The sequence below is a fragment of the Indicator indicator genome, chromosome 2, assembly GCF_027791375.1.
Source record: "Indicator indicator isolate 239-I01 chromosome 2, UM_Iind_1.1, whole genome shotgun sequence".
Lineage (NCBI taxonomy): Eukaryota > Metazoa > Chordata > Aves > Piciformes > Indicatoridae > Indicator > Indicator indicator.
In genome coordinates this window covers 40,089,096-40,103,644 of record NC_072011.1, presented here as the reverse complement: position 1 = coordinate 40,103,644, position 14,549 = coordinate 40,089,096, and the positions used below count along the sequence as shown (strand labels likewise).

At 34.7% G+C, this 14,549-nt stretch overlaps 1 protein-coding gene across 1 annotated transcript in view; it reads right to left on the bottom strand.

Moving 5' to 3' along the window:
- BIRC6 (baculoviral IAP repeat containing 6) overlaps nt 1-14,549 on the bottom strand; it is a 179,943-nt gene that overhangs the window by 94,822 nt on the left and 70,572 nt on the right. The window contains exons 35-44 of the mRNA XM_054394854.1: nt 12,543-12,758; nt 12,016-12,199; nt 11,537-11,692; nt 11,056-11,189; nt 9,404-9,557; nt 8,538-8,654; nt 7,516-7,670; nt 6,249-6,375; nt 5,382-5,492; nt 382-515 (exon numbers count right to left, since the gene is read on the bottom strand). Of these exons, the coding sequence (XP_054250829.1) occupies nt 382-515; nt 5,382-5,492; nt 6,249-6,375; nt 7,516-7,670; nt 8,538-8,654; nt 9,404-9,557; nt 11,056-11,189; nt 11,537-11,692; nt 12,016-12,199; nt 12,543-12,758 (1,488 nt within the window). The remainder of the gene's footprint in view (nt 1-381; nt 516-5,381; nt 5,493-6,248; nt 6,376-7,515; nt 7,671-8,537; nt 8,655-9,403; nt 9,558-11,055; nt 11,190-11,536; nt 11,693-12,015; nt 12,200-12,542; nt 12,759-14,549) is intronic.

Genomic DNA, 14,549 nt, shown 5'->3' with positions numbered 1-14,549 from the left:
GTTGTGTAAGTGCTGTTTTGTAACTTGAGACTTAAACTTTCAGCAATGAAAACTATACTTCACACAGAGCACATTTCTCTGCTAATCTAAATGTTTTTCTATAAACTACATACATACATGTGCTTTAAAATAATAGTATTGCACAATTTTTAAGTTTTGGAAAAGACTACATACTTTCTTGAAAATTTTATGGAAAGTAAGAACACATGATCATTACTCTGAGTGTATCACCAACATGAATTTTCCTGTGGTTGCTATCAGAACCAAGTGACTAACCAAAAAAAGAAACGAGCCAAGGACATAATACATTATGAATAACACATACAAAGTCTATTGACTGAAGTCCTATTACAAAGAGTTCTTCTCTTAATCATTAAATACCTGTGAACTGTGTTGATTTGTTCCATGAGGATTAGTGCCAGAAAGAAATTTCACTAACACATGAATGAGGTTTGGATCTGACACCAACAATTGGGCAGTACTTTCCTGAGCTCCAATGGCACCACTTGGACCAGCTTAAAAATAAACACACATTAATTAAATCTGTAATCTTAAGCACTAAGTGTAAAGGAAAAATTTATACTGCATATCCCTTATGCTTATTTCACAATGTAAATATTCTCAGCAAAATCATCTACTGAAAGCTCCTTACTCAGGACTACAATTTTAAGTGTAAAGTTTCCCATTGAGTGCAGCTATAACCCCCTAAAACTGTTCCATTAGTGTTCCTAGCTTGCTAAGGAAATATTCCTAAAAGAAGAGCTTTGTTTTATAGAAGAAATACATGGAGACATTTTGATTTCTTTCTCTTTGCTACTCTGCTGTCAGACAGAGACCACGTTTTATTATCTGGTAAACAATCAAGATATTTTTGTTCTTGGCACATTTTGAGACTTCTCATCATTGACTAAAACTGTTAAGGAGCTGAATAGATAAGAAATCTAAAGACCAGAATTAGAATTAAAATGGAATTAAAACTCAATGATCAAACAAATGAGCTAGGAGGGGAACCTCTCCTTTGAAAACAGAATTAAACCCTGACTGCTTCAATTTCACTTGAAAAGCTTTCAGAGCAACGAAATAAGAATAATATTGGGAAGACACTATGTGAAGAAATCCTTGTGGGAGAAGATAATTCCCAGTAAGTTTTCCGCTTACCAAATGTCATTTTATTCTCCAACTATAAACAGACCTCTTGCTTTAGATAAATGCAGAAAACAAATGCTGGAAGCATTTCTTATAGAGCCATACAAACTATTCTTCTCCATGTATCAACACCGGTAGTGGGACAAGTCAGTAGTGCTACAAATGTTGGCGTGGCAATATTGGGACTTGAATAAAAGCAAGAGGGCATCCCCCAGTACTGCAGTGACAATTCCTGTAGGCAATGAGCTTGATCTAGTTTACATTTGATAATGCAAAATACGAGAAGGCTAGGTCTTGTCTGGGTGGGGGACAAGTCTGTAAAAAGTTAAGCACACAATTTCACAGGTTCTCTGAAAGAAAAACTGAACATTTCAAGAGAATAGAGAAGCCTTCCACTGCAGCATGTGCCTTACAAACACCAGCCTGGGTGAACTGATAAAATTTTTTTCCCCTGCTGAATCTGCACCCTTGAACATTTTACTCTAAGAAACTTAGGTATGTAGGTTGCTGTTGGGGTGGGATTTTTTGGTTGGTTATTTTTGGGTAGTGTTTCTAGGTCTATCATGATACAAGTTAAAAATTAAAATGACACTCAGGTCACTAAGAATACTAACTTAATAAACTCCTACCTCTTCCACCTATACTTACACTTGTTATATTACTGCCTTCTGTGTTTGTTTGGCTTTTTTTTTTTAATTCCACTTAAAAAGTATTTTGAAATATAACATCAATTGCTATCACTAAAATTACACTCAACCACAGCCAACATAATAATCAACATCAGAAGTTAATCTGAATTTGGTAATTCTCTTTTTCATAGTTTTCTGTAACTTGTTTTAGTATAACTGTGTTATTCAAACTTTGTGTATGACTTCAGTTTTAACTGAGGTGTCACTTGAGTTTATCCAAAAATACCGAGTGTCCAAATTAAAGAGTATAAAAAGCACTCAAAGTGTTTTTATTTTCATTTGAAAAGGGGAAACAGTTTTGCTGTTTCCTGCATTCCTGAATGTTATCTTCATAGACAGAAGGTAGTATTTTAATTCCCTGAAATCACCTATAAAATCTACCATGAATCATCTATTAACATCTATCATGATCACTGTGACAAGCAACACTGCTGTCCAACTTTCTCTTAAAAAGAGAAAACACACCAAAAAGTCTCAATTGAAACTAGCTTCTAGAGTATGTATGCCTGCATTTTGCTGAGCAAATAACATCTAGGGTGTGGCTTCAATTTATTTAATTCACCTGGTTTTAATTTGAAGGAAACCTTTTTAAGAACTCCATCTGCTTCCTGTGTTCACCTTCACTTGTTAGGCCTGTACTGTAACTACTACTTAATTGAATCTGGATATTATGAAGACTTTACCTCGTAATACAAGTAGATGTTTCAACTTCTCTAACTGACAGATCTAGCCCATTTCCTCTTCACAAGCAGCAGCCAAGTCCACTTGCTAATTCTCAACTTATTTTCTTCCAAGATTAAAAGCCTCTAGTTTTTCCACTGTTGCATGATAGAAAATTGATGCCATAACTGAACAAACACATATTCATTACTTCCTATGTTATTTTTATATAACAGCTGAAAATATCAACTGAAATATAAAACCCCACTTTTTTTTCTACCTTATATTGTAGTTCGACATGTTTTGTTCGACATCCTAACTCAGATTTCAAGATGCATCTATGTTATCTGTTCTGTCAGGTAATGTTTATGCTCAAAACACTGCTCTCATGCATTTCTGGTGACAACAGTAACAGAAACAAAAGGCCATGTGAGGAGAGCACAGATAGTTCTTGCTAAAGGAATAAATGAGTAAATGCACCACGAGAACAATTTGACAGATGACAGCTATTGACTTCAGAGCAACTGCAGCTCTGAGAAATTTTTCTTAGCTAGGTATCATTGTAGATTTGCTTCTATCCACCTTCCTTTGCATGGGGTTAAATCGTTCTAGCTGTCACCCATCAAATACTGATTTTAAACACCATTCTTTAAACACAATCCCCAGATTTCATAACCAATGACAGTATTGCAATGAGGGTATTGCATTTATCCCTGAAAAATATCTTGCACTCCTCAGATAAGAGCTTTTGAAAGACTACAGTTAAACAGCCTGAGCTCTCATTCTGAAGACATTTATCAGCATGAAGAAATGAGATTTTCTGACCATGAAGGTACCTATCCTACCTAGTGGTTGCTCATAAAATCCTAACATAGGACAGTTGCCCAGAAGAATCTGTTCTATACTCAGGTGGGTAAAAAACAACAACAAAACTCAAATCCCTTGATTACTACTGGAACAATCTGAAGTTTTAGAAAAATAAGTAAGACTTTGAAAATAACATCAAGGTGAGGTACCAGAACTACCTCATTTCTCATGGCAAGATCTTCCAATTCATTCATCTCTTGAAGAAATGGGGATCAAAACTGTAATTTTCAGAGTACAGAAGTGGGTTCAAAGAGACTACTCATAAAATGCAAATAAGGCAAGAATGGAATCCTTTCTTAAATGAAAGACTGGGGAAGACAGAATGGCTGAATATGAACATATGAATGTAAATAATGAATTTCAACTAAATAAAGCAAACTTTAGACAGAAGCTCTCTGAGAAGGCTCTAAAGTCCAATGACTTAGAAAAATCAGTGATAGTGGGAATTTCAGCACTGAAATGCCCACTTGCAAGAAAAGTTTTTTGAAACACCTATAAGCAGCTACACCTCTAAGTTGTTTTTCAGTTTCTGAAACAGCAAATGATTATCTGATGAGAATTACATCAAGAAGTGGTGTCTCCCTGACTATTTAAGAGGCTTGCTACATCTGAAAGGCTTATTATACCTGAAATCGCCTGAATGTAGTATTTCTTGTGGTGTCAGTTTTTTCACCAGTGAAGATATTCTGCAAACGAACCCACCTCAGGGCTTGTACTTAGGTATTAAAGGGGGAAAGAACCTAATTTTAGAAACATGTCAAGAAAGACTAACCTAAATTATTCCCAATGAACTGTAATTGACATAGTAGTAGTTTAGAAAAACCACAAACTCTAAACAATCTGTCAGCATAGTGACGATACATAAGCAACCTGAACTTCATAGCTTGAAATATAATTAAGAGGATACAAAAGAAACTTGACTTCAAAGAAGGCTGACATTTCACCAGTCTCAGGGGCAACTTGTTCTTACATTGTTTGTTGAAAATACACATAGGTGTTAACTGCAGACACTGTTATCCTACAAAATACCAAGAGTAAGATGGAGGTGTCTCTAAGTATTTACTAAATCTCTTCCCTTAGTTTATTCACAGCCCCACTGCCTCACCTAATAGTAAAAATTATTTGAAATAGTATACATGAAAAAAAAAAGAGATTCATAAGGATCTTGGAAGAAAATGTGTTACAGAATGGCAAACTGCTTCACAAAAGTGTGGTCTGTAAGTCACTTTGGGCTTCTTTCTTCTGTAATTACTGTCTCCAGTCATATACTTGCAGTAAAACCAGAATTTATGTGAGTTCTGACTTGGTCTAGCATGCAGCTTTTCAAAGATTCCAGTCTCCAGGCTCTTACTAGTGATACTTTCTTTAGCCTTCAACACAATGTCATGAAAGCATTCTCACAACAATTGCCCTATGACAGTGAACTATTTAGAACCTTAATTTCTTAATTAAAAAAAGTATGTCCTTTAATATCTACCAGTCTTGGTAAAATTGCATTCACAGATTGAGATTATTTGTAGTGTGTTTTGGAGGGATACACAGAATATGAGATTATCTGGTGTGCTCAGTGAACCAAAATGACAGAGATGGATTTACTTGTGCATAGATTCAGCTTCTAGGAGCTTATTTTCAAATAACGTAAGCAATGCATATTTATGAAAATATTCCTACTGCATCTGAAAATATTAATCTCACAGCACCTTAATCCTTCCTTTCTGCCACTTCTTCTCACAGCACAAAGTTAATTGCCAAGGATCACTAGCTAGTACTAAAAATTCATTTTCAGAAGACATTGCCAACCTACTTATAATGACATTTTCTTTTACCACTAGCATTTCAGTTTCCTACGGTACAAGTGAGTCAAAGAAACTGCTCTTGAAAAGCCTGAAGCTATAGAGAACCAACCAAGGAGTTATATGACAAAAGGAAAGTTGCAGTAGTCTTTAGGATAGGAATCATTACTCATTTGTAAGTCACTAAAATGGCCAATATAAAAAACCCAAACAACTCAAAACTTACCATTAAGCTGCATATTTGTCATTAGAGTTAGGCTATGAAGCACAAGGCACCACGTCCGAAGTAACGTGTTAGGATACCATGCCAGAACCGACAGGAAACTAGTTACTGAAGCTGTGAAGTAAAACACGTTTTTCCAATCTTTAATCTTCAGAGTACTACTATGTCTTTTTTACTGTAAGATGCTATATTTATAATAAATGTTATTTGTTGTAGTTACTTTGTTTTAACATTATTGTATAAATAAGGAAATAAGGAAAAGAAGCCTCACTAACCCTTCACAGGAACTGCCCCACAGAACTTTCTAAAGGGCTCAGACCCTGGCATCTCAGAGGAAACAATGCAAAGAAACTAGTTTCAAAATGCTCTCATGGATGTTAGTAAAATAGGTTCATTATAGCAGACATTTTCTAAACTAATACAGTATAATGTATTACAGAAAAAGAATAATTTGACAAGTCTTTGTACTAGATTAGTAGTTTGACTCCAAAAAGTAATAGGGAACCCTCTCCACTGGCTCCTATGATAGTAAAGAGATCATAAGATGGTATGCAAGGAGAAGAAATTTCTCAGAAAAGGGCATACAGGTGCACAGTTCACCTTAGATTAAGAAGCGTATTTTGAAATGTCCTCTTGGGAGTGACGAGTTAAGAACGACAAATTTTACAATTTAATTCATGGAATCATCTTTCAGTTACATACTAGCTATGCATTTTTCATGTTAAGAACATAATGAGCCCAAGAGCTTTTTAATAAGATATTATCCTAATGCTGATGTTATCAAGTGTACTTATTGCAATACTTTTTGCTTATCAGGAAAAATTGAGTAATTAAAATATCTTATCTTACATTACATTACAATGTATTTACCTTGGTTCAAGGAAATGACAGGTATTCGGTTAGCATTATAAAGGAAAATATCAGCGCCGCTATCTTTACTTCCAGAAGAGTTGGAATTCAGGCTTAATGTGAGCCATAACTGCAAAAGGGATTCAAGCTAATAAAAAAAAAAAAGGCAATAAAACCACTATCAGACCAAACTGAAGTGTTTTCTGGAACTCTAGATCACAAAAAGTTACCTGTTTTGTTTTCGCAAGTCTTACATACATTCTCAGCTGCTGCTGTTTCACTAATAACATACATGCTCATTCTCCCCTTTATATTTTTATCAGAATCTTCAAATCCAGTAATGTTCAAGGCAAATTCAGCATAATTAGCAAACGTTTCCATGTTTTTGTAATGAATATCTTCTAAATACAGTATAAGCTTCTCTAAGATTATGTTTAAAAAAGCCGCTTTACACACTACTCGGAAATGTTTATGCCATAACCTTACACCTGTAACACTGGTTTGCATGTAAGTATTTGGAATGTCTCAATAGTCAAGTGATGTTTAGCAGTCGAAATTATTCAAAAAGCCAATTTAATTAATGGGAAATCTCCTTTACTGATAGAGAGACACTGAGGCTCACTCTGAATAACTCCCTTGAGGAAATGAACTATTTACATATTCTAGGGAAACAGAAATTTTATTTTAAATGAAATATTTGGAGCACAATTGCAGGATAGTCAGTTACCCAATTAAAACATAACAGGCAGGGAGGTACCTGATCACTCACATATAGCACACAGGGCACTCTTTTGCATATATCAAGGAATCTGCTGCTAAACCAATGACTTTTCAAAAACCACGATTTTAATCTTGGCACTTAAGATCAAGGGATAACACAACTTGGAAAGGAGCTCTGGAGGTTATCCAATTCAGTCTTCTGCTCAAAGAAATACCAGAGAAGATGCCAGACTGAGTTGCTTGGGGGGTTTATCCAGCTGGGTTTTGAAAACATCCACAGATGGAGATTGCACACTTAGTAACACTCTTCACTAATAAGCTAACAATTCTCTTTCAGTGAACCTACAAAACTCGATTTTTAAATATGAAAATGTATACCCACTTTTTCAATGCAACAAGAAATGTCCTATTTTGTAAAAGCTTTCAGCTTTGCCCATGACACCTTCATAAGCAATAAAGCACATACAAGAACAGGCTACTTGCATCCTAAATAGTAAGACGCATAGGAAAACAGCTTTCAAGTTGAGACAAATACCATCAAAACATTTCAGAGTTCTTAATTCTATACCTGAACATGGTGGACTTGCAGCATAGAGAAGAGTTTGTTGAAGCATGTACTCAGCATAGGTATAGATGACAGCTGTACAATCAGCTGGGCATTTTGGTTAGCAGCATGTAAACCTCTTAGCAACGAATCATCTGTTCCGCTAGGAGACTGGGTTACTAAAAAAAAAAAAAAAAAAAAAAACCACAAACCCAGAAAGTACTATTCCTTCCATAAATTATTTTGTAAAAGTTGCTAAACATAATGTCACATTTATTTCCTTGCAGTTTATACTTAAAAGAAAGACACTTATTTTATAATTCACATCTTCAAAATACCGTTCAGCTGAGTTGGACTACTGACTGCCAAAGGTATGCTTAAATATCAGACATCACCACTGTCACTAAAACTTTGGAAAGTGAGTCCATGCAAACACATTTTCACAGTTATTGCTAAATACGTATTATGGGAGGGTCCTGATAACACAAACAAATGGAATGATTCTTTCATGCATTATGGTAAAACTACTGCAGTCAATAATAGGTTTCCAGAGAAAAAGGGCTGAGGATGCCACTAAACCCGCTTCACCATGAAATATATTTGGGTCATGACTGAATGCATATTAAGGTAATTCACTGAAAATAAGTTCAAAAGTATTTTTTTGAAATTAAAGCTTACTTAAGAGCTGAGTTTGTATTAAAACATTTTGACTTTCAATACTGAATGGGTGAAATTGCCAAGTGCAAAGCAGCTTTGAAACAGCTAAAATTTCACAAGGAACACAAGAATGAATCTACACAAACCCAGGAAACCTGTACCTAAATCTGGAACAATTTCTGCAGTGTAGGATAATGCACTGTGAAAGAAATCCTGCAAAATGTCTTAAGTGTATTTATACAGACAATTGAAAACTCTGAATGAAGAAATATCTCTAAAACTTGTCTAAACAAGAAAATTCAGCAAAACAAATTCAAAATATAATTAGTACAAATTTCAAAGCATCATGGTCATTATGTGAAGAGAATGATTTGACAAAATGTAGTTACATGTAGGAGATGTGTTTGTTAATGCTTGTAGAATGGAATCAGCCTCCAGGGTGGACATCATTTTCAACATCAGCTCAGCCTGCTGTTCAAGTCCAACTTCTAGACGTGCATCTAAAGCTACATAAGGCAACAAACAGGGTAAAACTGAATTAAAGACATAGAAAGAGTTACTTTAACTTCCTGTGCAAGCATTACAGACATACAGCACACAAACTGAAAAAAATCTTAGTATCACTAGCAGGAATTTTCACTTTCATATAAGACAGAAGCAGAATGTAGAAATATACTCTGAAATGAACACAAGATTCTTGTAAGCGCCAAATATATAATTAATAAATTACTAAATTTCTGTTAAAAACGCACATTTTTTCCCCCCTCAGTGCTTTTAATATTGTACAAGACTAAATCTGTATGTTTAAGACTGCTTCTCCTAAGTCTCTTAGACAAGAGCTAAAACACTGGTTTTCCTTAGTGCGGCAGGGAAAACCCCAGCAGTACTCCTCCAAGTACACACTTGTACTGCAAGTACAAGCATGCCACCTCATTCTTTAGGGTAAGGCAAATTATCTAAAACATCAGTCAACTCATAAAAAAGCTTCACAAATTTACTGACAAAACAGAAATTATTTAAAAGTGCCCATAAATGTATGCTCAAAAATGATTTAAAAATGATTTTCTGCTTTGTTAAGCTGTTTGCAATACAAACTTCACATAATATTCTCTCATTTACCAGAGAAAAAAAATGTTGCATTCAGAAAATGTAATTCTTCCCACTCAATACATGTTGGTATTGTGAAAATCGTATGCAACAGTGTCAAACACAGTATCACAGCAAAAAGACTGAGCAGAACTAATTGTTTGCTTACCTTGAGAGACTGATACGCTCACAGTTTGTGATCCATTTTTCTCTGTAGTTATTGGTGGTTTTGCAACTGGAATTCCAACGCCTCCAATATAAGGATTGTAATTATAGGTACCATAATCAGCACCCCAGTAATCATACCACGTGCTGCTTATAGGCTTAAAAAACAGAACAAAACAAGACAATAAAAATTAACAGAAACTTTTTAGACTGCCCAACCACAAAAATAAAATTTGTAATGACTAACAGCAAACACTGAAGTTAGAAAAAATTAAAACCAGAAGACAGGATCCAACAGCTTAAAAAAATTTAAATTTTTATTGCAGTATAAATCACTGAATCCTTAAAGACTGTCAAAATCCAGCAATGTAGTTAGCTGCTGCAAAGATTCAAGAAGTCAATTTGAAAAGGTTATCATCAGTTCATATTCACACATTTTGTACCATATTGTAAATTTAGAAGTGGAGTTATCACACAGATATTTCAAGAAATTATTTATCGAGACAGAATGCTGTATTATTAACTGTCCTATTAAAGTACCTTGAAGCCTCTGTGAGGCTCTGGGTTTATTTGTATTCGGTGCTGGAAAAGCTGAATAATCTGTACTCAAAAGTCATTATTTAAGGCACTCAGAAAATTATATGGATCACAAGAAAATAAAAAAGTAGTGTAAGACTATATGAAGGCAATTTGTGTATGCCTGTCTTTTTAATGGCAAGATCCAGTACCAACTGCCACTTTACAGATACAATGCAAACCTTAAGGAGGATTAAGAATGAAGAAGTGGTTTTCTGGCTGCGGATCATTATGGTCTAACGAAAACTGACACATGAAACGATAGCAAAATAAAGAAGGAAGCATCAATAACAAAAACTAAGCCGTGAGTAAAGAAAACAAGTATTTATATGATAGGTAATAAGTGGAAGGACACATAAGGGAATATAGAAAATCTCTGAAAATTTAGTCTGAGCAAGCGGTGAGCAGGATAATTTAGGTAAATGAAATGAGGCTGAAGGTTTAAGTCAATACTAAGAGTAGTGAGAAAACTCCGAATGTGAGCATCATTCTTACGGACAGAGAAATGAGACCCAATATTTTATTATGAACAGTTGTGTTTCTTTACTAAGAAAGTACATTTTTGTTTTGAATATACCTTGACAATATATTATTACATCTATTTGAATTTTACTACCTCTGATATGTTTTGCTTTACTTTAAGTATGAAAGCATTTAATAATTTTCTTGTTCCACAGTGATGCATGTTTTGAAGTTAGTTGCTTCTCTTTGTAGTTTGAAGCTGGTCTGAGCACTAGTTACTGCTGCCTTGTTACAGTAGGACAAGACAGTCTTATTTTTCTTTCACATTAAGCTTTTGTTGTCTTTAACATGTGCTAAAGCATGAGTAAACTCAGAACTTCTCGTATATACAGATATCTCCACACAAAAGTAAATGATTTATGGTCAACTGAGATATGAATCAATCTGAGATGTGAACACAAACTTTACATTCTTTTCTGTCACTCCACATTAAACCTTTATACAAAGGCTAAAAGCAGGTCTAAGACATCAAATAGCACTAAATGACAAAGTGCAAAATAAAAAGGATTTTACTATTTCACATGTAAAGGTTATACTGAAAACTCAGGTGTGCCATACCTTGAAGACTTTGGCTGCAAGTGGATCTTTTTCCAAATCAATATCCAAAGGATCAATATCAACTTCCATCAGGTCTTGCAATAATTCAAGGTCAATGTCCTTATCTTTTTCCAAAGATGACAGAGGTGGAGCACCTTTGAATGATTAAAAGAATATTAATAGTACAAGTACAAATTATAAAACATGGATATATCATACACTTACTGAATAATTTTAAGGCTTTTCATATTACAGCTCTTAGTGAAATAAGTTATCGAATGTAGTCAATTTGCCTTTTTTAAATAATAGGAAATCCAACCATTTTTTATTGATGGGATACAAAACTAAGTTGAAGAATTACTAATAGTCTGCCTCCATTTTCAGAAACAAGTTATTCTATCACCAAAAATCCTTCACCGGTATTTTGATGGATAAATAACAGCAAAGTTTTTAAAACTTGTGGCAGTACACATATATAGGTCAATATTATGGAATAGTTTACCTGTGATGTCATGTGTCAAAGGCTCATCTATTGTTTCCACTAACTGAACTGTGGACTGCTGGAGAGAATCATCAGAATCCCCAGCTGAAGCTCCGGCATCTTCCCCCAAAGCACTTTCTTCCATAGCTTCAGCAGCCATAGGTGCCAACAGCTCTCCTACAAATTAGATTAAATAGACAACACCATTTCAAGACATATTCCAGTTGTCCAGGCCAACTGTTTGTTTTTCTTCATCTAATTAAATTCTCTGTGGGTTACTTTTTCAAGAAGAGGAGTTCTGAGTAATTTTCAAGTAACTTTTCAGTTATTCAGACTATAACCGCAATTCCGTATTGCATTTTCACACTGTTCTCAATGTTATGATTCCCCCCCCAGTCTTTATAGTGTCAGCAGATTCTGACATAGTAATAAAATCCCTAAAATATCAAAGAAAGAAAGTTTCAAGTATAATGTACATGCTGAAAAATATGAAAACAAACCTGCTAGAATATCTTGCAGCATACAAGTCAGAGAATACTGAGCCCATGCTCCTCCCCAAGAGATGTCTCCTCTGTTAAAGTCAGTTCCAACAAGCAGCAGCAACAATCTTTCCAACTGAGTCTCATTCACAATCTCACATAAATGAATTGTTGGTCTTGTAGCATTTGCAATTCTAGCAAGAACCTATCAAGAAAAAAATAGCCTATTTAAACACTATGAAAATATGTAATAGTTTAAATATCTATGATTATTATATTTTGCTTACAAGAAAATCAGGTATACTAGCTTACATTTTAAAATTTTACAAATGAAATTATATGATTTTTTTAAAATTTTTTCTGCTCAGTTCTGAAGACATAAGTTACACAAAAGGTGACAAATCAGAAAAACTACTTCACCAGAGATTACTAAAAATTTTAATTTTGCAGCTGATTTTTATCATCAAGCCATCAAAAAAGCAGTCATGGAAAGCTCAATTAATGTGATCTCCATCACAACTACAGAGTGATGTTCCATATTTGTTTACCTTACAAACAAATAGAAGTAAATCTGCATGACAAGTAAAGTCCATGGACAAGAGAAAGAGTGCCAACTTCTGCACTACAGAAATACAACGTTCGTGTGCCAGTGTAAATGGAAGCGGCTCAATTTCTGGAGTTTCCTTTGTTGCTGATACTTCTGTATCTAAAGTAGAACGAGGCCATTCTGCAGTCCGACGTAATCGTATTAAATCCTTGAAGTGCTGCAGAAATAAAATTTAAAAAAAAAAACAATGACATGTTAAAACTCATCTCTAAATCTTTTCCACAGTGAAATCTGAGGCAGCAAAAACAATAACTGTCAAACTTAAGGGGAAAAAAAAAGTCAAAGAATCTGGAATGGAATTAAAGCTTTAACAGATATTTGTTTTGGCAGCACAAGTGTTGATTAAGCCTTTATATTTGCCAGAAAACATATTGAGAATATGTATTTTAGGAGTTTCTCTTATATTTCCACAGGTGTATATAAAGCTATGGCTACCACAAAGCAAACTGCATATAGAAACAGGTAACATGAAAATTTACTCTTATAAGAATGATGACTTTTCAGTTCTTCATATTAAATAAATCATCACTAGTTTTTAACCTCCTTAATACTTTTGAGGGTACAAAGTGTCCATTACCCGCCATAAACTGAACCAGCCTGGTAACTGGTCAGAGCTCTAAACTACAAACTTATGACAGAGTCTAAAAATTCAGTGGAATGACAATGCTTTCATTAATCCTCCCATCCTCCCAATGCACACATGTAGTAGTTCAGTTTATTGTATCAACTCTACAGGTAGCCTACAATTAGATAACACAAGCGCCTCTTATGATCTCACTTAAGCCTGCTGAAGTAGAACAGAGGAAAAACTAAGGTCCCCTTCCAGCCAAAACCATTCTGTGATTCTGTGACTTACTAACTCAAAGGTTTCAGCTTTCTCCTAAATGCAATATTTTTTAAGTTATTCACTTGTCAAGCTTGTCATAACTGAAAGTGATTAGTAGGCAGAGTAGTAAGAACTGCATGAAATGCAACTATTAAATGTATAGTAATACCATCACTAGAGGTTAGGAAAACTCTTTAGTTCAACATGCTTTTTTGATGCAACACGGTTGCTATAAAGTGAAACTTAAATAGCTGGACAGCATATTTCAGCCAGTGACTCATTTAGAGATGTCTCAAGGGGGCCACCAGTGGAATAGCCCCCTTGATACAAGCTGCTGGAATAATGCAGAAGATAGTGCAAAAAGAACAGCTTATGACAAATAGTTAGTGAAAACTTAGGAATTGATTTTTATGCTACTGTTTAAATTTTGGTTGAGGGTATTTTTGTTTGTAATTACTGGTAGTAATTATGAAATCAGATTTCCCTTCAGATTGCCTCTGAAGTCCAACTAACACTCTATAATCTCTTTCCAGAAGACTAATTTCAATCACTGTAACAGACATTAGTACTTCTGGAACTGGAGAGTAAATATGTAAGTTTGGTAGCTAGGAAGATTCACACATTTTTGTGTTCCCTGCAAGAGGCATGTTGCCATCTCCAGAAACCCCTAAATTTCAGCACCTCTTCTCATAACCAAAATAATTCTTTACCTACCACATCCACTGTGTGTATCTGAGGCTCACTGCAACGTGCCTCAACATGTAGGACAAGTACTTCAAAGAAGCTAAGAAGCTTCTGAGAAAGCTCAGGAAGTTTGGGAAGACAGTCATTGACATGATGAATTTCTGATTATTCACCCAGGAAAGCAATCAGAAAAGTATCCTCCATAAAAGATGGCCATATAAAGTAATTTACATTTCAATTGGTATATACAATGTGAAGTTAAAAGATATGACTGGCATTCTGAAAGTTGCAACATTATTAGTGATTTTGGCCATGACTATCTAGAATCCCTGCAGAAGAATAAACCTTGTTTTCAGAGTGCAAGAAGTTATCAAATGGCTGCTGTTTTCATCATCAGAATATACTTGACAGCAGCCATAATGAAATGACTTTTTAAAG